General features: G+C 29.9%; 2 protein-coding genes across 2 annotated transcripts; one reads left to right on the plus strand and one right to left on the minus strand.

Annotated features, from left to right (window-relative positions):
- The first annotated feature begins 3242 nt into the window (after positions 1–3242).
- Positions 3243–20084, plus strand: LOC122517683. Its single transcript, XM_043636203.1, has 5 exons — positions 3243–3642; positions 17440–17583; positions 17773–18074; positions 18230–18486; positions 18847–20084. Exons 1-5 carry the CDS (start codon positions 3282–3284, stop codon positions 19610–19612), a joined length of 1830 nt encoding a protein of 609 aa, XP_043492138.1. The 5' UTR covers positions 3243–3281; the 3' UTR covers positions 19613–20084.
- On the minus strand, positions 20079–23679 carry LOC122517682 (ATP-dependent RNA helicase DDX24). Its single transcript, XM_043636202.1, has 9 exons — positions 23064–23679; positions 22626–22855; positions 22260–22405; positions 21856–22148; positions 21549–21771; positions 21376–21487; positions 20892–21009; positions 20619–20796; positions 20079–20497 (listed from the first exon to the last, which is right to left on the minus strand). The coding sequence occupies exons 1-9, from the start codon at positions 23458–23460 to the stop codon at positions 20227–20229; spliced, it is 1968 nt and encodes a 655-aa protein (XP_043492137.1). The 5' UTR covers positions 23461–23679; the 3' UTR covers positions 20079–20226.
- Positions 23680–24996: the final 1317 nt, after the last annotated feature.

Below are 24996 nucleotides of genomic sequence, written 5' to 3' on the forward strand. Positions count from 1 at the left end.
ATTAAGGGCGGTTCGCTTCTGCGGGTAACAGCTTCTCGAACATAATGGAAGAAGGATCCTTCTATTGAATAAACCCACGTCTGGGCGCGTGAGGTTGAACGTGGTATAATAGTACAACGTATTCTGTTGAGTAACAACGACAACAACAACCAACTAGAAGGAGAACTACTAGGAGGACGACTTGAAGGAAAGTTTGCCAAAGACTGTTCGGTTGAGTACAAGCTGGTTGGTAGTAGTATAGTGTGACGTGTGAGATGGTAAAGGGGAGGTGGTAGTACCCATAATACTGGTTATGGTGGTAGTGGTAGGATGGTAGTAGTAGTTGATGGTGGTAGTGGTGGTGGTAATAGTTGATGATGGTGGTTGTGTGCTTGTAGACCTACGAGGATACATGCTTACACACACACACAGACACACACGTACATCCTGACACATACATTACCGGCCTACGTGATTCTTCTTTCTATGTCGTAGTGTCAGCAGGCCTCTTACGGTTGGTTCACTTTGTGCGAGGCGTCAGTGACTTCGCGTCCGCCGTTCCGATCGGATCTTCTCTTAAATTCTCAAGTACGCGAAAGCTTCTTCTTCTTCTTCTTCTTCTTCTTCTACTTCTTCTACACCTTATTCACCTTCTTCTTTACCTTCTTATCCTTCTTCTATTTCTTCATTTTCTGCTTCTTCATATCGTTCGTACATTCGTTCGTTAAATATAACCTTTCAAAGGGTTTCAATAATAACCATTAACTAAATAAATCGTGTGTATAATATTATATTATTTAATAATAATTATTATTATTATTCGAACGATTGTAAAGATGAACGTTCCAGTATTTCTCGTATCAAGTGAAAATTTATCATTCATCTAACTTTTTCGTATTTTTTTGTTAATAAAATAATGGATAGATCACAATCATTCGTTGGATTTATTATACAATTTTGATCGGTGAGATTTTGATCGAAACGCGGTTAAAAGAAACTTTTGTTGTTGTAGTTGTTGATCTGTTACTTGGATCGATCGATCGATCGTTTCGGAATGTAAGAAAAATTAAGGGAGATATCGAAGGCATTCTAAGGGTTTCACACCCCCCTTGCCACCACCCCCTGTCCTCCCCTGCACTCCCCTGCCCTCCCGATGATCGCCTACGAGAGAAGAAGAACGCGTAACGATCAAACTAAAGAACGAGAGAGGAAAGAAGGGGAAAGGGGGATATATATCTTACGTAGCACGTGAGAAAGTAGAGATGCACTTTTGAGATGCACCGGTAGATCGTTAAACGCGACGGGGATCGAACCGCGGGATATAACCGGCGTGCAAAATAGAAAGAAAGAGAGAAAGAGAGAGAAAATAAATAAAAATAAAATAAAATAAAATAAAATAAAATAAAATAAAATAAAATAAAATATAAAAGAAGAAGAATAGAAAAATAATATTTTAATGGAAAGGGATATACGTTTTTAAGTGCAAAATAGAAAGAGAGAGAGAGAAAGAGAGAGAGAGAGAGAGAGAATAAATAAAAATAAAATAAAATAAAATAAAATAAAATAAAATATAAAGAAGAAGAATAGAAAAATAATATCTTAATGGAAAGGGATATACGTTTTTAAGTGCAAAATAGAAAGAGAGAGAGAGAGAAAATAAATAAAAATAAAATAAAATAAAATAAATAAAAGAAGAAGAATAGAAAAATAATATCTTAATGGAAAGGGATATACGTTTTTAAGTGCAAAATAGAAAGAGAGAGAAAGAAAATAAAATAAAATAAAATAAAATATAAAAGAAGAAGAATAGAAAAATAATATCTTAATGGAAAGGGATATACGTTCTTAAATGAAAATAAATATAAAAATATAATCGTAGTATTCTCTCGAGTAATTTTTGATTGATCGATCGATCGATCGAACGATCGAACGAACGAACGATTGACATAAAAGAAAATAAAAAGTGCATCATCACTCGGAGAGAGAGAGTGTCTCTTATTTATTTCTTATGGAATTTCTAATAAATCAACGCGAAGAGAAAATTTATAACGTGGCTAATCTGACGAATTTTGAATATTTTATTAAAAAAATGTTCACCCCTGAATAGAGAGAAGGGTGGGAAAGTTTGACAACTGTTCTCATGTATAAAAAGGGCAAGTGTTTATGATTAATATAATTAAATGTTACTTTAAGTAGTATAAAAAAAAAGAAAAAAAAACGTAGGTCACATTAACAGAGAGAGAGAGAGAAAGTGCGTGTCTGTTTTATTTCTTATGGAATTTCGAATAAAACCAAGAAGGAGTATCTGGAACGTGCCAAATCGAACAACACCAATCTGTTGCGTACCACGAATACTAAATCATAAAACCTAGATTTCACTGAGCACTGTTGCATACTTGGTAACAGTTTGGCGTGAAGTGAACGAATGTCAAATGAAATTTTTTTCTTTTCTTAATCCTAATGGTCTACATCGAAGAGAAAAATTTAATGAATGATTAATATATATATATTATATATAATATATAATATATAATATAGAAAAAAAATAAAATAGAAGGAAAAGGGTGGTAGAGGGGGAAATTGTTGCAGCACACGTTGGAAAGTGACAGTGAATGGGCAGAGTAAGAAGAGGCCGAGTGACATAATCGAAGAAAGTACCAGAGAAATAGAAAGAGAGAGAGAGAGAGAGAAAGGTGTGTAGCGAGAGAGAGAGAGAGAGAGAGAGAGAGAGAGAGAGAACCGAACCTGTTATTAACCGGTAAACGCGCAACCGCGCTCCTGTCAAGGTGGTGGTAATGAACCGGCGTGAAGGTGCTGAGATTCGAAATGGTTTTAAAGACAGGGAACGGTACGGTCATACGACCAGCAAGAAAATCAAATGACGAATCGCCCGAGAGATCGGGCACGATGCTTTTCTTCCTTCGTCCTCGTGTTGTTTATCTTTGCCGATTCTTTTCTTGCGATCTTCTTCGCGTTTATCGATTTTTCTGTCGATAGAAAAGTGCACAAAGAAAAGGAAGAAGAGAAAGGGGAAGAGGAAGAAGAGGAAGAGGAGAAGGAGGAGGGAAAATTGGAGGGAAGGAAAGTGTGGTTTTTCTTTTTTGGAAATAAGGGATTATAGAAAAGATAAAAAGAAAGAAAATACTGGCCTCAAAGTGGGGGAAAACGAATTAGTTTTTATTCTTTTTGTTTTTTTTTGTCCCCCCAACGATAATAGGGGCTTGAAAAAAATTAAGAATAGATAAAATTTATATATACGTTTATATATATATATATATATTGAATATATATATATATATTTAATGTATATATATAGAAAAAGTATGTCGTCGAACGGTGAGTTCTCGACAATGTCAAGCGAGGAAATGCCCTCGTTACCGAAAAGTTTGCCGAGTTCACGCGAGGCGACGGCCGAGGGTAGTTCTGGTTCGAGTGGTGGTGGTTGTGGTGGTGGTGCCGGTGCCGGTTATATGCCACTTCGAGAATTTTTAGATAGATTTTCATTGCCGAGGGTTGTCAGGCTCGAAGGTACCAGCGGCAGGCCCGTATTACTTTACAAACAACAACAGAGATCACTTCGAGTAACTGCCACCTTGTTGATACATCGATACCGACACGATGTCAAAGTTGGACCAGAAATTGTCATACCTGAGGGTTATCCAGGTTAGTTGTTATATAATATAAATATTAATTAGTTGTTTATCACGTACACACACACCAAACGTATGTTTTATTTGAATACATTGATCACTTTGAACATTTAAAATCAAATTGCTGAATAATTGTCCCAATAAACGGACCAAACGTCTGATGTTCTGATTTTTTTACCTTGTTCCCAACTTTCCTGTGATATCTATTTATTATTTATTGTATATATATATGTCAAGAGATTCTAATTGAATTCGTTTATTTGAAATATGATCTAAATCCAAGTTGGTTTATTTATTCGCAAAAACTATTTTATTCAAATGTTATCACAGTTAACAACGAACGATTGTTTAATTAACGAAATGATTTTATTTCTAACGTTGAATTATTGAATTGGCAATTAAGTGATATCGCAGATTTTTCTTTTCAAATTTCTGATCTTTCCTATCAAAAAATGAAATTAAACGTGATTAAAATCCGCGTTCACTTAGTTGCCAAGCCAAATATTAATAATAACAAAAGTAATATTAAGAATATAAAATATTAATAATCAAAAATTAAACGAAAACGAATTGATAAGCTCATATATACACCCATACCATTCATATGGTTTACTTTCAATATAAACGGTTGATTGAATTCAACGAAAAAATGTATTTAATTTATTTAAAATTGATGAATTTGATGAATTTGAAAGGAATTAAATGAAACGTAGGAACGTGTGAAATTGATAATCTCGTCTTTTGTTGGATCCAATTGATCCAAGTCAGGCAAATTGTGTAACAACAACTGCTTGGTGTGACCACCTTGGCTGACTAGCTGACTGGCTGGCAAGCTGGCTGGCAAGCTTTACAACTCGATCATAAATTCGTACTTGCTACGTGGCACACGTAACACAGGCTCATGTGTATAGTATATTTTATATGTAATAGGTATATAGTATTATACGTATACTCCTAGATCGCTAGAGTAGTAACAGTAAATCGCAGTAAGGAAACGTTATTTAACGCCCACGAATTCGCGGACACGCGGATGGAAAGGGAGCATTATTCACGATGAATCCAGGACACAAAGAGAAATCATTTTTCTTTTTATTTCTTTTCTTTTCTTTTCTTTTCTTTTTTTATATCTTTACCTTGTGTGCCCACGTATCAATGTTATACATTGGTGTATATTATGCATTTACAGAAAACTTTATTATAACTATAGTACTCGTTAAGTTCATCCCAAAAAAATATGAAACTATAATATTTTTATAACTTATATTTATATATTATTTAATATATTTATAACTATAATATTTTTTATTTTTTTGAAATATAATATTTTTGTTACTATTAGCCATAATATACGAACTACCCCTACCTTTACAATCAAACTTATAAAATCAATATTATACAAAAATATATTTGTTTTCGTATCTCGAGAAGAACGGGTCTGAAATGATCGTATCTTTAAATTATGTTAACTGATATGATGCAATTATAAATCGTAGTGTATCTGAATTTCCCATAAGTATTTATGAATCACGTTGAAAAAATTAATCACGTTGTAGTAATATTACAAAAGATCCCAACAAAAAAATGAAACTATAATATTTTTATAACTTATATTTATATATTATTTAATATATTTATAACTATAATATTTTTTATTTTTTAAAAATATATTTTTGTTATTATTAGCCATAATATAGGAACTACCCCTACTCTTACAATCAAACTTATAAAATCAATATTATACAAAAATATATTTGTTTTCGTATCTCGAGAAGAACGGGTCTGAAATGATCATATCTTTAAATTATGTTAACTGATATGATGCAATTATAAATCGTAGTGTATCTGAATTTCCCATAAGTATTTATGAATCACGTTGAAAAAATTAATCACGTTGTAGTAATATTACAAAAGATCTCAACAAAAAAAATGAAACTATAATATTTTTATAACTTATATTTATATATTATTTAATATATTTATAACTATAATATTTTTTATTTTTTCAAAATATAATATTTTTGTTACTATTAGCCATAATATACACAGAACTACCCCTACCTTTAGAATCAAACTTATAAAATCAATATTATACAAAATTATATTTGTTTTCGTATCTCGAGAAGAACGGGTCTGAAATGATCGTATCTTTAAATTATGTTAACTGATATGATGCAATTATAAATCGCAGTGTATCTGAATTTCCCATAAGTATTTATGAATCATGTTGAATAGATTAATCACGTTGTAGTAATATTACAAAAGATCTCAACAAAAAAAATGAAGCTATAATATTTTATAATTTATATTAATATATTATTTAATATATTTATAATTATAATATTTTTTATTTTTTCAAAATATAATATTTTTGTTATTATTAGCCATAATATAGGAACTACCCCTACCCTTACAATCAAACTTATAAAATCAATATTATACAAAATTATATTTGTTTTCGTATCTCGAGAAGAACGGGTTTGAAATGATCGTATCTTTAAATTATGTTAACTGATATGATGCAATTATAAATCGTAGTGTATCTGAATTTCCCATAAGTATTTATGAATCACGTTGAATAGATTAATCACGTTGTAGTAAATATTACAAAAAGATCCCAACAAAAAAAATGAAACTATAATATTTTTATAAGTATATATTTTTATATATATATATATATTTTATTTTTTGAAAATATATATTTTGTTATTATAATATACGAACTACCCCTACCCTTACAATCAAACTTATAAAATCAATATTATACAAAATTATATTTGTTTTCGTCTCTCGAGAAGAACGGATCTGAAATGATCATAACTTTAAATTATGTTAACTGATATGATGCAATTATAAATCGTAGTGTATCTGAATTTCCCATAAGTATTTATGAATCACGTTGAAAAGATTAATCACGTTGTAGTAATATTACGAAAGATTCTTGTCTTCGTTATTCATTCATTCGTTTATTCATTTAAAATCATTGATTTTGATTAAAAAAAAAAAAAAAAAACAAGATAACAATTTATTTTCTCGTTTTGTCTTTCAATCAATTGAAACCTCTTGTTCTTGTTCTTCTTCTAATATCTATTGTATAAATAACGTTTATAATTGGTCGTTAGTAAAAATGATTCGAATTGAACGATGGAAAGATCAAAAGTGCAAATTCTCAGGTGGTCTAACGTAAACGGAACGCACTACACGGCCGTCTTTTAAAGTCCAGTTGCGTTCCGAATGCGGGATTTCTGACTAAACCGATTCAACAACAAACAACGAACGACCAGTTTCCCTTCTGTGCGTCATCGTTGGAATTTAAACGCGCGTGCAATAGCACGCGAGCTTTCATTTCGACCTAGCACGGTTTAACTTTCGTCACGATGGATAATTCGATTAAAGTTTGACGCGCGTGCGTTAAATTCGCGATTAGTTTTGCCATTAGGTTGGAGAGAGGAAAAATAGAGAACAGTATGCATGAATTTTTAACTAACTAGTTTTAACGTTTAAATTTCGTTATTCCGTTGACCTATTTTATCACACATTCGTTTCTTTATCATTTGAATGAAATTATTTTTTTATATATATATGTATGTGTGTGTAATATATATATTAATAAATATATAAATAATATTTGTTTAAATATACTATATATTAATAAATATATAAATAATATTTTTTAATGTACTATATATTAATAAACATATAAATAATATTTTTTTTTAAATACTACGATATTAATAAATATATAAATAATACTTTTTTAAATGTACTATAAACTATATAATAAATAATAAATATTTTTTAAATATACTACATATATTAATAAATATATAATTAATATTTTTTTAAATATACTACATATAATAATAAATATATAAATAATATTTTTTTAAATATACTATATATTAATAAAAATATAAATAATATTTTTTTAAATATACTATAATTAATAAATATATAAATAATATTTTTTAAATGTACTATTTAACAATAAATATATAAATAATATTTTTTTAAATATACTACATATTAATAAATATATAAATAATATTTTTTTCAATATACTACATATATTAATAAATATATAAATAATATTTTTTTAAATATACTACAAATATTAATAAACATATAAATAATATTTTTTTTAAATATACTTTATAATAACAAATATATAAATAATATTTTTTTTTTAATATATAAAAAACAACGTATTTTATATGTATTGATATTCGTCACCATGAAAATCTTGACATTATCCACTTTCAATCTTTCACATTAACATATACATATATATCTAGAAAAATGATTTATCTTCTTACAAAGAATAATAATAAAAATAAGATGGTGTAAGAGAGATATCTTTTGAACCATTCCCAACATTCTTGGTTACCCTGGTTACTCGGGACCCTTTGAAATATTCTTTTTTCTTTTTGTTCATTTAATTCGACAAAGAGAAAAATCTTCAAAAGACATACCAGGCCTGATTTCCTGGATATCGACTAGTCCCAACCCGAACAGGGCTCTGAAAAGACAAATTCCGGGTTGTGCCGGTCCCAGAATGAACCACTTACCAACTAAAAACTTCCTACATACCTTCCATTCGGTAGGAATGGGGGAAAAGGGCTGAAAGGGCGGATATATATATATACATTTCACGCAAACAGAATAAAAAAAAAAAAATAAAAAGAAACTTCCTGGAAAGATCCTTTGCCCAGAATGAACCACTTACCAACTACAAACTTCCTACATAACCTTCCATTCGGTTAGGAATGGGGGGAAAAGGGCTGAAAGGGCGGATTATATCTACATTTCACGCAAACAGAATAAAAAAAAAATAAAAAGAAACTTCCTGGAAAGATCCTTTGAAGTTAACCGCTCTCGAGAGAATCCTGCTTCCTGTTTGATGCATATTTGAAGTACAGAAAAACCCTATAGAACCCATTACCAAATTTATTCCGGAAATATATATCTGATCCTTGATTGTGCTAGGAATGTTTAAAATTCAAACTTGATTAACAAGAAGTATCTAATTATATATGATGAATCAATTTAAAAGTAACATAAGTGTATTATGAAACACAATTAAGAATAACAGTGTAAGTTCTAAGCGTTTATAGACGCCCACAACAACGTGAAGGGTTCATTAAAAATTGAATAAAAATGCTAATAATACTGTAGTCTTCTAAACAAAACATCCTAGAAAACACGATAGAAACATTCTAAAATTCTAATTCTTGTACAAACATTGTATAATACCTCATCACAGTATCGAATAACATAATTTTTGTTAAACACATTTAACCCATTAACTGCTGACGTATTTTTTTTCGGACATATGCCAAACATGCGGCAGTAATTGAAAAAGAGGCGCGTTTGTGTTAGGAATGTTTAAAATTCAAACTAGAACCCGATAGAAAAATTCTAAAAACCTTTGTACAAACATTGTATAATACTTCATCATCACAGTCCCGAATAACATAATTTTGTCTAAACACATTAACCCATTAACTGCTGACCGTTTTTTTTCGGACATATGCCAAACACTGCGACACTCTTGAAAAAACAGGCGCGTTTGTGTTAAAATGTTTAAAATTCAAACTTAATTAACAAGAAGTATCTAATAATATGATGAATCAATTTAAAGTAACATGTGTAAATTCTAAAAACCTTCGTACAAACATTGTATAATACTTCATCACGTATTGCATAACATAATTTTTGTTAAACACATTGAACCCCTTTAACTGCGGACGTATTTTTTCGGACATATCTCCAAAAATGCGGCCAGTAATTGCAAAACAGGTACGTTTGTGTTAAGAATGTTTAAAATTCAAACTAGAACACGATAGAAAAATTCTAAAAACCTTTGTACAAACATTGTATAATACTTCATCACAGTATCGAATAACATAATTTTTGTTAAACACATTTGACCCATTAACTGCTGACGTATTTTTTTCGAACATATGCCAAAACTGCGACACTAATTGAAAAACAGGTACGTTTGTGTTAGGAATGTTTAAAATTTAAACTTGATTAACAAGAGGTATCTAATAGTATATGATGAATCAATTTAAAAGTAACATAAGTGTATTATGAAACACAATTAAGAATAACAGTGTATGTTCTAAGCGTTCATAGACGCCCACAATAACCTGAAGGGTTCATTAAAACTTGAATAAAAATGCTAATAATACAGGTAGTCTTCCTACAACAAAACATCCTAGAACACGATAGAAAAATTCTAAAAATTCTAAAAACCTTCGTACAAACATTGTATAATACCTCATCACAGTACCGAATAACATAATTTTTGTTAAACACATTTAACCCATTAACTGTTCACGTATTTTTTCGGAGGACATATGCCAAAACTGCGACACTAATTGAAACAGGCGCGTTTGTGTTAGGAATGTTTAAAATTCAAAACTAGAACACGATAGAAAAATTCTAAAAACCTTTGTACAACATTGTATAATACTTCATCACAGTATTGAATAACATATTCTGTTAAACACATTGAACCCTTAATGCTCTGACGTATTTTTCGAACATATGCCAAAACACAGCACTCATTGAAACAACAGTCGTGTTACCCAAAAAAAACAGTTAACCAAAATAGAAAAATAAAAATAAAAATAGAAACAATAACTAAATTACGTTTAAATAATGAACACTGCATTTTTTCAAGTAACCCATTTACCATCTTATAGACGGGTTACCTGTACACAAAAAAATATAAGAGATGAGAATAAAAATAAGAGAAGAGGATACAGGAGTGACGAAAAAAAGATTTTCATAGTACGTCGAGTAATATCAATGTTATATAAACGATCATATCATTTTCTAATTTTCTTACTTACGTGATCTCTCTCTCTCTCTCTCTCTCTCTCTCTCTCTCTCTCTCTCTCTTTCTCACACAATAAGAGAGGTTAAGACGTTTATAACGCAGGATCGAAACGACGTCTCGTTAACGTCGTAGAAATTAGCAAGACGTCTTTCGTCTCTTCGATGCACCCGTCTACAACTTCTTCTCGTATCGTTCGTAATTTTCTCACGATGTGGAAAAGATAGAAGGTTTATGGCCCCAAAAAAAAAAAAAAAAGAAAGAAGGGGGCAAGGGGGGGGGGCAGATTACTACCACTACCCACTACCTCCTGGTACTCGTGATTCTCTTTCACGAAATAAAACGAAATAGAAATAGAAGTAGAAGTAGAAGAGAAGAAAGAGAGTGATAGAAAAAGAGAAGAGAGAGAGAGAGTGTGGTATAAAGTTGGTAGGAGAGAAACATTAGAGGCGTGTATGCCCTTTTCTTTTGGTTTGTTCGTCTATCTATCATCGTAATCAGCTTACGTTAACGTGTAAAAAGCACGCAAGAGAAGAAAAGTAAACCCGTCTTCGTCGTCGTCCCCCTCCCCCTAACCCTTCCACCCTCCCTTCCTCCTTCTCTTCCTCCCTGTATTATTTTTTCTTATTTTTTTTATCTTTCTCCGATCCACCGAACAATTTCCAAGTGCGAGAGAGATGAGATGGGGGGGAGGGGATAGAGAAAAGAAGGAAAGAAATAAATAAATAAATAAAGTGGTAAAAGAGAGCGATGAAAGATGGGAAGAGGCAACTGAAGACATCGTTTCGTGGGATAAAAACATTATTGGTCAATCTTCCGTGATGAGAATACTTTTTTAGAATGAAAAGTTGTTTAAAAGTAGAACGAGAGATAGGTGGATTATCGTGATTGAGATTTACTGGTGTTGTTTGTCGTTAAAAAATAATTTGGGTTTGTTAAAGTTTGATCGAGTATTTCGTTCGTTTGTTCTTTCTATTAATTATTGGTTTTGGTGAAATAAATTTAATTATAAAAAATAAGAATATAATTATATGAATTTTAGAATAATTGTAAATAATAATAATAATAAAAATAATAATAATAATAATAATAATAATAAGTAATAATAATTATTAATAGTATTGTATAATTATTATACATGGTATGGCGTATAGAAAAATAATAAATAATTCGTTAAAATATATATTTTTTTTTAAATCCGTTTGCATTATTCTGTTATCCAAGGAAATAATTTATAATTTATTACTTTAATCATACATAATGTTTAATAAATTTAATGATGTGCCTGACAAAAGGATTATTTTGATAGAATAAATTATATAATATTTTTTAAACTTTAACGGAGACTTCATTCTCGACACGTTTATTTGTTTTTCTTTTTTATATATATATTATATATATTTTTACTCTTATCTTAAATCCAATTAAATTGTGTCTCTTAACATTTTATTTAAAATAAATTACAAAAATAAAAAGTCGCGTTGAGAGAGCACGCACACAACCGGTTGGAAAATTGAAATATATAATTTATAATGCAATGGGATTAAAATTTGTATATAAAAGGAAAATAAATTCGTGATTAAATTGTTATAAAATCTAATTGGAAATTATACGAGATTATCGTTTTATTATTTTGTTGATAGACAAAAAAGGGAATAAAAATAAAAAATAAAAAACATGTATATGTATGTGTATGTGTGTATTATATACACAGTATACGTGGATATTAATAGGTGTTAGTAATATTATATGAGATACTTGAAATTTGTATTTAAAATATACATATTAATTATTTGTATTTAAAATAATACATATTATTTATTAATATTAAAAATATAAATAAAAAAATATATTATGTATGTGTATGTGTATATACACAGTATACGTGGCTATTAATAGGTGTTAGTATATATGAGATACTTGAAATTTGTATTTAAAATAATACATATTAATAATACATATTATTTTATAATTAAAAATATAAAATAAAAAACATATATATGTATGTGTATGTGTGTATTATATACACAGTATACGTGGATATTAATAGGTGTTAGTAATATTATATGAGATACTTGAAATTTGTATTTAAAATAATACATATTAATTATTTGTATTTAAAATAATACATATTATTTGTTAATAATTAAAAATATAAAATAAAAAACATATATATGTATGTGTATGTGTGTTTTATATACACAGTATACGTGGATATTAATAGGTGTTAGTAATATTATATGAGATACTTGAAATTTGTATTTAAAAGGAGAAACAAAATCTATACACCTGAAAGGAACTTGAACCTTTAAAACAGGATAAAATTACTTAGGAAAGATAGAAGGAATGAAATATTCCGATTCCTTGGACCGATAGTGTTGAGGTTGAACGATATCGCACAAATCACCGGATCTCTCGTTTACAAACCACACCATTCGCTGAAGCCCTTTTTTTACAAAAGAAAACTTCAAGGGCTCTTCCAGTTTCCGGTGTCAAATTTATTGGCCACGTAAAAGAAGGCACCGGTCGCGTTTAATGCCACGATCGAATGAATCTATTCTCGCGTGTTATTTACAAAGAATTATTTTTCTACCCCCACCCCCTCCTCATCCCATCCCTCCCCACTCCACCCCCGACCCTTACCACCCTCTAGAAGTTCGTTATAATTATTTTTCAATATACTTTTTATTTTATCATCAACCTACCCTTCAAAATGATATCCCTTTTTCAAATGTTTACTATTAATAATTGAAAAATTCATTTCACAGCCAATCATCGTTATCTACTTTGTAATATATAAATAAAATAATTTTATATTTATATTTATATTTTTAATCATATAAAACAAATAATTTCACTATTAAAGTATACAACTTTTCAACGATCACCATTTACTCGGATATGATTTATCTGTTATAATGGTGTTTATTATAAAAAAAAAAGAAAAGAAAAATCAAATAAATATAAAAGAGGTACATATTATTTTCCGAATCTCGTATTATATTCGTTTTATCTTTGCAAAGACTCTCGTACGATGTTGAAAACGAGTAATACCCCCCCGGCCCCCTTGCCCCCCTGCCGATTCAAGCCCTCTTCTTTCCTTGTCGTTTAGTTTCGTTTCGTTTAAGAACGTTCGTACGTATATATGTTAATTCGTATTTCTGCTAATAAATTCTACGTACTAATGACTATTAACTTTATCAACACGAACGGAGGGGTGGGGAAGGGAGCAGAGGGTTATGCGTACTTTAAAGATTCCCCCTTTCGTAAATCCCCCCGGTCGTCCCGGTTTTCTGTCCGCGTCCGATATATCGTTATTATTTCCCTTTTAATAGTATTTTCCCCTCTGTTAGACGGTTTTATGCTCAACTAGAACGTCGTGTGCCAGACGGAGTCCCCCCCCGTCCCCTTCGACCCCCTCGACCCCTTCCCTCCCGACCCCCTGTTCCCCCTGTCCCCCCGTTCGTTCGTTCGTTCGTTCGTCCTGAAGTCTTGATTTTAAATAACAGTCATTATGACGTAGCTATAACTCTCTTCGGAACCGGATACAGAGAAATTATGCGAATGGTAGCGGATGGGTAACTCCTTCGTGTGTACTTACGTTATTTACCCCCTATTACTATTTAAACGTAAAACTTCATGTATTATTTTAACTATGGTATCACTCCCCATTTTGTAATATATTTTTTTAAAGAGATATTTTTAAGAATATTTTTTTTTCTCAATATATTTTGATTAATATATATATATATATTATTTTATTAATATTTTATTTTTATAAGAGTGTATTATTTTTTTTTTTTTTTCTATATATATTTTGATTAACATATATATTATTTTATTAATATTTTATTTTTATAAGAGTGTATTATTTTTAGGAATATTTTTTTTCTCAATATTTGATTAATATATATATTATTTATATTATTTTATTTTTATAAGAGTGTATTATTTTTAAGAATATTTTTTTCCTATATATATATATTATTTTATTAATATTTTATTTTTATAAGAGTGTATTATTTTTAAGAATATTTTTTTTCTATATATATATATTATTTTATTAATATTTTATTTTTATAAGAGTGTATTATTTTTAAAAATATTTTTTTTCTCAATGTATTTTTAATATAATATATATTATTTTATTAATATTTTATTTTTATATAAGAGTGTATTATTTTTTAAATATATTTTTTTAGTTTGAACCTAAATAATATAAATATATATAAATATATATACGAAGTATATAATGTATATTGAATTTTTCAAAAGGTAAATTCATTCAATTGACTTAGGTATAAATTTCTTTAATAGTTTTTTAATAATTCAATTGACTTAGGTATAAATTTTTTTTATTTTGTTTTTATTTTATTTTATTTTCTTTTTGTAAGGTCGCGTTTAGCATTTGAAAAATTCAACGACACGATAAGATAATGTTTTTTTTTTCTTTTTTTTTCTTTTTGGTATGAAAGGAAGGAAGTCACGAAATCTATTTTAATGTTGATTTTCCGTAGCGGAACTTTAAATTTTGACGCCCGTCTATGAATATCTTTTACAACGTGTTCCGTTTGATAACGGGTTACGTTTACGATGCTATAATACTCGTACGACTTAGGAGCCGGTCAAGCATTGATCTATGTCTACGACTATGTCGTCTAAATCTTTTTTATTTTCCTATTTTCTTATCTATGTTTTATATATATATATATATAAAACTACAGCTCTATTTAATTGAATAAAAATCAAAATTTACAAAGAAATAAACTACAACTGTTTCTAATTGAATGAAAATCAATTTAAATTTTAATTAATAAATTAAAAAAATTAATAATAGATAAAACATATTTCATATATAATTAAATTATTATTATTTCAAATTATATATAAATTTAATTATATTAATAGCATATAAAAAGGCAAATAACATTTTCACTTATCAACGTCTTAAATTGAAGTTTATTTTTCCGTGGTAATTATTTTTTCTTTAATTTCCTTTTTTTTCTTCTTCTTCTTCTTATTTTTTTTTCCCAAGCGGATGCTACTACGATCTCGGTAATTACGAGCAGAAAGGTGCTTTTAAACAATCGCGTTAACTATGTCGGATGCACTTCCATAGAAATGGAAAGTAAAGGAAGGCCGTGTAAGTGTTGTGCAAGGGATGCTTGCTTACCTATTCCCTTACAACACATTTTATTTTCCGGACCGATTCGTCTCTCACTATTTGTAAGATCTTTTTATTAATTTCAAATGTTATCATCGTGTCATCGACTAATTCCGTGAGAACTATTTCTTTCTCAAATACTTATATTCTTTTTCTTTTTTTCTTTTCATTAAATAATTTCATTAAATTCATATGTACACAACAAGTGTATTATATTATTATATATACTCTAATTTAAAAACGAATTAATATTGTTTTATGTTAAATATAAAAGATTTTTTTTTTACTATAGAAAGAAATAAACAAACGATGAGAACAAAAATCAGATTTGATTTTCGTGAAATTAATTTTGATTAAAAAGTTGAAATATAACAAACAAATCTTTTATATTTATTATTATATACATTTTTGGTAATGAATATAAAAATATTATAATATAAGAAAAGAGAGATATTTAATTGATAAAAAAAAACGTATCAAAGGGTTTAATTATTACTTTGCATAATAATACCATATTGTTTAAATTTAATTTCGAATTTTTTACTTGCAAACCAATACATGTTCTCTTCTTCTTCTTTATATATTTACATTTTTTTATATTCTATATATGTATTATATATTTTTATATATTTTTTATATTCTATATATGTATTATATATTTTTTTTATATTTTTTATATTCTATATATTTTATATATATTTTTTTTTATATTTTTTATATTCTATATATGTATTATATAATTTTATATATTTTTTTATATTCTATATTATATTTATTATATTCTCCATATATTTTTTTATATTCTATAAATGTATTTGTTCTATTTTAACCCTTGTATATTCGATACAAGAATAGAAGAAACAGAAAAAGGAAGGGTCTTTTTTATTTTCTAAAAGAAGAATAAGAAAAAGAAAGGTGGTATGCGAAAAAAGAGAGAAAAAGGTTTTAGGATTGAGGGATAAGGATGAGGAGAATCGTGTTTCTTAAAGACCAGGTTGAACGAAGGGCACGAACGCACGCACGTACGCACGCGTGCACACACGTGCACACACGTGCGTGCATTCGAGCATCAAGCCGACATTCTTAAATCAATTAACAACGACCAAAAGAACCGGCCGACCTTCGATCAGCCGACCAATTCGAGAAGAGACTACTGTGTGTCTTTTCGAATCTTCTTCCTTTCCTTTTTTTTCTTTTTTTTTTTCTTTTTCTTTTTTTTCCATCTGTATTTACCGACCGAGTATAACTCAAATCGTTTAATCTATGGGGTGCAACGTAATGTTATTTCTTTTCTTTTTCTTTTCTTATTTTTTTCTTATAATCCTCTACGACGAATTTAATGCTAAACCTACAGGCCCCCCTGCCCCCTCCCCCTTTTTGTATACCTATTCCCCTATCGTGAATTTAAAAAAAAATAAAACAGACCCCCCCTCTCATGTGTGCTGCAGAGAATTTTCATTTCTTTGTTAACCCTTTTGGTACTCTGATATCGTACACTTGAAAATTATAAAATACAATAGAATAAATCAAAATAGGGTACATGTAATTAAATCAAATTTGTTTCTTCATTTTATTTTACTTAAAGTTAATTAAACATTTTTCAAAGCGTTGTTAACTGTGCTGGTAAGAAAACCGAAATACAATTCTATTGTTTAAAGAAATTTTTTAAATTGAACCAAATTTCGTTACGCCAATGAATGTACAAAAAAAAAGAAAATCTTTTCAAATTGGTAGAAATATTTGTCGCATTTGTGTTGGTCGTACATTTGTTTTTCTTTCTTGTTTTATTTTTCTTTTTTTCGTAGGATGGTTTTCTGTGATATCCGGCAACAATACAACAGGTAGTGCGCGAGTTTACAGAAGGGTAGAATCTTTGGTACGAGCCGGTGTACCAGCTTTCCTATTGGCGGCGCCATTGAGGGCATACACACTCACGCACTCGAAAATGGGTAATTTTGTTTATTCATTTTTCTTTAGTCAAACATTTCATTTATAATTCTTCATTCTTATTATTAGATTTTTCCATTCTAAGACATAAAACATTTAAATTAAAACATTTGTTAAAAACATTTAAGTACGCATTTGACTTATTCTTCTATTTTTCTTGTTTTTCTTTTTCTCTTACATTAAAATCATAGAAAATGGAAATCTTCGTGCTCACTATACGAAAACAACGATAAGGGCAGGTGAGATACTACGACTGATAGCCGTTTTTCAAGATACGAGAAAATGTAGTTCAGTTAGTTTCGGGATCTCTGGTGGATCCTCGGAGAGGGATCAGTACGCTCAATGTTTGGATCCACACGGACGAGAAGTATTTGCACCGCTCTCAGCTAGGGGTGAATTTTATGCAATTTGTCAAAACGGAAGTACGGATACGGGAAGCGATGCAGTTCTCTATAAAGTTCATCATCTTGCGAGGAGGCCTTTACCATTGAGAGTAAATTTAATTTATATTGTCTTTTACCCCCCTCCCTCCTCCTGTCCCCTTATAATTATCAAATTATTCAATTATTTGCTCAATTCAGTTTCAATCGGAATCATTTGTATGTTTGTTTGTTTGTTGAAATGTAAAAAATATTTTTACTTTCGTAGGTACGACTGATAGCAGGTCCACTTCCGGTTCCATTACCAAGAGAATATGGTGGTCTGATGCAATTAGAATCATCTACGCGTGGTCCAATTGTTTTAGGATGTATAGTTCCAGAAAGGCCAGTACATAATCCAGAAATGCTAGAATTGGTAGTATCTGGTAATGGTGCACCTAGAGTGAGAAGGGCACGATTAGGTTATCCGTCAGAGGCAAGATTGTTGGCATCACCTAAAATGCAAAGACTCCTTGCCGCGTGCAGGTAAAATATATGATGATAATCCTTTATCCAATGAAAATATTCCAATTCAATGATAGTAGTAGTAGTAGTAAATGATAGAAAAATAAAACTAAAAGAACAACTTATCTTTATGAAACATTAATGATCGTTTAAACGATTGGCATTTAGCATTTCTCTTGGAGTCTAATAAGATAAACGATGATGAGGGGGTACGTGGCAAAATTCTTGAGTATAAATGCAAAAGTCAGGTTCATAGTAATGCGACATATACGTCGATGTCACGTAGGACGTCGACGACGACGGACGTTGTTGCATTGAAAAGATGCAAAGCGTTCGCAAATGCATGTACCGAGCGTGGCTTAACTGGTTCTTCCACTTTAGCCGAGCAGTTGGAGATCGTGCAACGGAACCACGAGTGGCACCTTTGAAATTACATCCAAGCACGGAGAATTTAAAAGAGATGCATTTGAAAAAGATCAAACCGAAACAGGAAACGAGACCGATACTTCAGAGTTTGAGGGACGGCCTGGAGCAACTTAAAAAGACAACTGTCAGGGAGAGAAGCAGGACCAGGCAAAATTCTGGAAATGGTTTTCTGGAAAGGATCTCTAAACTTGCTCAGGGTGGTCGTAGCAGGAATCCTGCTAAAAAATCGGCGTCGTTTACGTTCGCTGTTAGGCCGGAAGTTGCTATGAAATCTTCTCAGGAACGTTACTCCAGTTTGGAACCAGAAACTACCTCTAGACAGAGTCGTACCGACTCTAACGCTAAACAACCTGTACAAAGATCGGTGTCAACGAGTGTATTGGAGGTTCCACCAACGAACGTCGAACTTCAACCGAATTATTCTCGAGTTCGTGACAGCCTGACGCCACTTCCACCGGTTCCACAACAACCGACGACCAAACCTAAAACCGATGAGATTTATGCCGAGATATGCGACAATAATACCACTGTTCAGATACAAAATTGTCCTGGAAGTCACGTCATGGCTAGTATTAAGATCATCGTGAAGGGTAGCGACCCACCGTTGGAACAACAAAATCCAATTCGCAAAGAAAGATATATTAATTCGATAATAATTAACGATCAGATAGATTCAATTATCAGCACTGAAGACGATGTTATTTACAATACAATATTTTGAAGTGATATTATATTATTGTGTTGTATTTCGATGATCGTGGTGCATCGTTTTATATATATATATTAAAACTTTTCTCTGGAATTATAATATCGGAGAAAGTTTTTCTTTTTAGAAAACATATTAGATGGGCTGTGCTTTTCGTGATCGATATCGCACCGATCGTCGTACTTATTTTTTTTTTTCTCCTCTTAGTTATTTCACATTACAATTTGTATTATATTTGCGCAAAAGGAGTAATTCTTTAAGCGTTAAGTTTTAATTACACGTCCGATATATAATTTTGTACATAAAACAACATTTTACCACGTGTATTAATTGTAAGGATGGCTATCTAAAAAAAAAAACGCGCGCATTATATTAAAAATTATTTGCAAATCGCTCGATGTAATTACAAAAAGGATTAGAAAAATAGAAATGCGATTTTTGTAATTCACGAATGAGATGATAAAGCTAAAAATAACACCGATTAAAATAAATCATTCCTTTCTTTATCACCTTATGGAAATGACACAAATAAATATTTTAGCGACGCGTTCCTCTTTTTACTTTTTTTATTTTTTTATTTTTCTTCTTTCTCTTATTAATCTTTGTACAAATCGTATGCATTTGTAATTCTATACTTTTCTTTTCTTTATCGGTCCTTTCCTTATCAAAGAATTGCCCATATTTTTTCGTTTCTTCGGATTTTCTTCTATAACTTTTTTCATTACATCGACTGCTTTCGAATTGCCGTGATCTAAATTGTAATCAATGTTACTGTCAGGATATTTTCCGGAAAATCCTCTCGGAAATAATGGCTTTGATAAGAGAGACGTTAATTTATTTCTTCTTGCTTTTAACGAACGTCGCAGATTTGCCATTTCATTGGATTCCGTCGTTGTTTCACTAAAAAAAGAGAAAATACGTATGAGATCAGAATAATAAAAAAAAAAAAATTATAAAAGAAAATATATATAAAAGAAAACATTATCTCGAAAATAATAAAACAAAACAAAGTAATAATTACAGTTGATCTTCGTCTAAAATAATATCCATGTCTTCTACTGCTTTTTGCAGCCAACTTTTGTGCACGTTATTTCTTTTACATTTTAATTGTAAACTATCTATTTCCCTAGCAATATCGACTCTTTCTTTTACAGCCATTAACAGTCTATCTATCACTGGAAATGTAGGTATATCTTCGGCTACGGAAAAGAAAATAATAACAAGATTTTCATATTTTAACCGGTAATCAAAATAATTCATTATATGATGATATAATATATTCATCGTAACTTACTTCGACCTAGAGTTTGGCACAATTTGCTATAATTCTGTTTTTCTGATGGTTCCATCATAAGAACCGTTATTCCTTCTTTTTCAGCTCGCGCAGTTCTACCACTTCTATGCACGTAACTCTGAAAAAGTTATTAATACGACAATTAATAATAGAATATAAATTGTGCCATTCGCAAACCAAAATGAAAAAAAAAAAAAAAGAACTTTACTTTTAGAATATATTTTAAAATTTCATTATCGAAAACAAAAACAAAAAAAAGAAAAAAACGCTTGATCGATAATAATTATTAGAGAAATTTATTTTTAAGATAACTAATTATATTTAATATCACCTAAATGGTCAATCATCATTTTTTTATAACCGTTTAATAATAAACGATAGGAAAATGCATGTAATTTTATCAATTATCTCTACTTTTTGTTTTGTAGAGTTAATCAATTTGACGTATAAAAAGTGGTTCAATTATTAATCGTATAATATATACCTCAGATGTCCTAGGAACTTGGTAATGTATTACGTGTTCAATATTAGGAATATCTAATCCTCTCGCAGCTACATCGGTTGCTATTAATAATCCATTCTCATCATCCTGGAATCTAGAGAATTTTGTTCAGATAAAATTAAGTTATCAAATATCATTTGTTATATAATTCTTACCTTTCAAGATTTTTTAAACGTTGCCTTTGTTGCATGTTGGCGTGTAAAGGTAAAGGATTACATTCTAATATACTAAAAAGCGTAGCCAAACGTTGGACACAACCGATACTGTTACAAAATACTAAAGTTCTTCCGCTGTGTCTTTTTAAGAAATAATAAAGATAATAATCTTTGTGATCTATCGTACATGCAATTCTAGATTCCGTCAAATTGGTAGCAGTACCTGAATCATAAGAACAAATGTTATAATTCGTTTTTCAATATAAGTAATATATCTCTTTTTTTAAGTAAATAATTTGCTTTTTACCGGTTTCTCTTGTAATGTCCACTATTTTGGGATTTTTTATATTTAACATATCAATAATCTTTTGTAATTTCTGACCAGAGGTAAGCTTGAATATTCTACTTTTCCCAGATCTTTTCTTTTTCCTTTGTAAATAATCAGGAATATCATGGACCAAAGTTAAGGTAGCAGAAAATACATAAGTTTTTCTTTTCTGCGCTTTCTTCTCATTCCCATTAATTCTTTCTATTATATCCTGCAATTCTTGAAAATGTCCTTTTTCTAGCATTCTATCGGTTTCATCGATAGCCAAGTACCTGGTATACGCGTAAACAATTTTATTATTTCCTTATTAAAATAAATATTATGTCAAAAAAGAGAAAATAACAATATGTTGAAGTTAATTTTGTTATTATTTATAAACATACTTAATTGAACTCAATTGATTTAGGTGTTCATTACCAAACTGAATCAATTCCCATAATCTTCCTGGAGTTGCAATTACTATTTCAGGACCTTTACTTAAAAGTCTTTCTTGTTTAACAGCAGCCATGCCGCCTACTACGACTGCTATCTGCATTAAAAAAGAAAATTTATTTTAATGTATAAATAAATTAATTTGGATTTTTTTAAAGGTCTTGAAAACATTTATTGATTCTAATGTTAAAATAGTTGTGAATAATCACTAAAATATCAATATTTATCTGCTTCGATTACAATTATTATCTTCTCATCGTAATAGTTATTTTCTATAAACCATTTCAAGCCTTTATTTTAAATCTAATTTTTCTTACCTTTATGTCGGTATATTTGGCTGCTTTAACAAGATGATCTTTTACTTGAATAGCTAATTCTCTGGTTGGCGTTAATATCAACGCGTAAAGTGGTTTTAGCAAAGAATTCGTTTTTTCTTCCTCCATTTTTACATTATGTATAACACGTACGCATCCAATTCCTTCGACATTATCAAAATTTTCTTCTATTTCTTCCTCGCTTTCTTCAGAACTCTCACTCCCATTGGAATCTTTAACATATTTAAATATAATATAATAAATGTTATGTTTACAATAATCCATTGCGCTTTAACTGCCAGTACTATACTTTTCTAATCGTAATAACAAAAACTGATAAATTTAAATGATACTATTATTTTGATATAAGTTTCATATACATATTTAGTTAAATGAAGTTTGTCAATTTATTAATTAAATCAACTGGATATATATTTTTACCTTCATCGTTGGAACATTCCAATTCTTCTTCATCGCTTTCATTTTCTAATCGATCATCTTGTTTCCTTTTTTTTAAATGTTTTTTCTTTAATTCTAGTATACCATTTAAAATAGGAATACCAAATGCTAAAGTTTTCCCACTGCCTGTTTCTGCAGCTCCGAGAATATCTCTTCTTCCAAATATCGCTGGTGGCAATGTTAAAGATTGTATTGTTGTAGGAGTATAAAACTTTTCATCGGTTAAAGCTTTTATTATTTCCTTTGGTGTACCAAGAGCACTCCATGCAGAAACGTCGATTACATTTTTTTCATTATTATTATCTATGTTTTCGCACAAAATTTTCTCTTTCCTTGATTTAGTTTTTAATTTCATGTTTGATTTTTGGTCCTTAACCATTTTTTTCTGCTTAAAAAACACTTCACTATTCAAACGTGAACAGAATGAAATAACATGTGGCAATTGTACAAGCCGACACCAGTAGCGACATTATTTAACACGGCACCCGGTAGAAGTTCGTATATAAGACACCCGGTATACTAAGAAAGTTCGTATGTTTTATATACTCAAACTTTAACATTTCATTTAAATATGAATGACTATGAAGACGATTATTTAATTCAAACGGCGCGCAAGTAAGCTATTCGAGTGAGCCACTATAGTGGCTCATCGACCTGGAAAAAATAATCGCAAAAGCCACTTTAGTGGCAGGCCGGCTAAGCACCATATCGGTAATTGCAGTGCTCTACCTTTATCCATCGACCGTCGGTAACTGCCACTGTCGGTAAATGCCACTGTCGGTAAATGCCACTGTCGGTAAATGCCACCGTCGGTAACTGCCACCGTCGGTAATTGTAGATTTCAAAATTTTTTTTATTCTACGTCGGTAATATTTTGTATTTAGGTTACTGACGGTCAATATTATTAAACTACAAATTTTCATTAACATCGGTCGATGTTTTTAAAATAGGAACTTACTATTACCGACGGTCGACATTTATCGTTACCGACGGTAAGTAAGATAAAGGTAGAGCACTGCAATTACCGATATCGCCTTAGCCGGCCTGCCACTATAGTGGGTTTTGCGATTATTTTTTCCAGGTCGATGCGCCACTATAGTGGCTCACTGTTTCCTAATTTAACTCAATCAAATTTAAACTAGATTAGTTAATATTATTCTCAGTTTCTTCTAACATAATGTACATTGATAATTTCTTATCGTCGAAAGACTTTGATTAATAACAGTTTATTAAATATATTTTAAATACTTTTCTAAAATGTTAATTTAATTACCCTAAAAGTTTTGAAAAGACGAATCTTTCTATTTTATTTTCTTTAAAAAACATCCCCGAAAACTATACCTTTCTTCTTATTCTAAAGAAGTAGGGTTTCCCCTTTAAGTATCGAATATAATTACAATAAAATAATTTATCTAAATTCTTTGCAATTGTTTATTTGAATGAATTCATGTCAAACGTTTTGAAGTCGGTGTATAAACAAATACGATTAATAGTTTCAGGTTAAAATTAATAATTTTACGTTATTTAAAGAAATAATGCGATTAACAAATACTCTTGAAAAATTACATAATATTTTCTCTTTCACATATAATAATTACGACATTCAATTTTCTTTCATAGAATTTTATATTCTTAGAAGTTTATTAGTGAATACGTAAATATATATATATTTATACTTGAGAGAGGTCAAAACTTGTGTTACAAAGGAAATCTAAACTCGTATGTTTGTAAGATAATATAATGTTCCATAGACATGAAGTCAAATCGTATTTAACCATTGTTAAGGTAACATCGAAAAATTTCATTTTACATCCTAAAATGTATAAAACGGCAACTAAAGTTATTAGCACTCCCGTTAAACGTGATATTGTCAGTACTTCATGTTCGATTTCGGATATACAGTGTACCTCGTCGG

Source organism: Polistes fuscatus, unplaced genomic scaffold (genome assembly GCF_010416935.1).
Source record: "Polistes fuscatus isolate 324 unplaced genomic scaffold, CU_Pfus_HIC Scaffold21, whole genome shotgun sequence".
Lineage (NCBI taxonomy): Eukaryota > Metazoa > Arthropoda > Insecta > Hymenoptera > Vespidae > Polistes > Polistes fuscatus.

Bases quoted from the DNA above. Each gene is read 5' to 3' on its own strand.
- LOC122517683 (XM_043636203.1), top strand. From the start codon at position 3,282: ATGTATATATATAGAAAAAGTATGTCGTCGAACGGTGAGTTCTCGACA. The intron at 3,643-17,439 runs GTTAGTTGTTAT...TTTTTTTCGTAG, and splicing joins CATACCTGAGGGTTATCCAG to GATGGTTTTCTGTGATATCC. The intron at 17,584-17,772 runs GTAATTTTGTTT...TTAAAATCATAG, and splicing joins ACTCACGCACTCGAAAATGG to AAAATGGAAATCTTCGTGCT.
- LOC122517682 (XM_043636202.1), bottom strand. From the start codon at position 23,460: ATGGTTAAGGACCAAAAATCAAACATGAAATTAAAAACTAAATCAAGG. The intron at 22,856-23,063 runs GTAAAAATATAT...AATATGTTAAAG, and splicing joins GGAATGTTCCAACGATGAAG to ATTCCAATGGGAGTGAGAGT. The intron at 21,010-21,375 runs GTATATATTATA...TAACTTTTTCAG, and splicing joins AAGTTCCTAGGACATCTGAG to AGTTACGTGCATAGAAGTGG.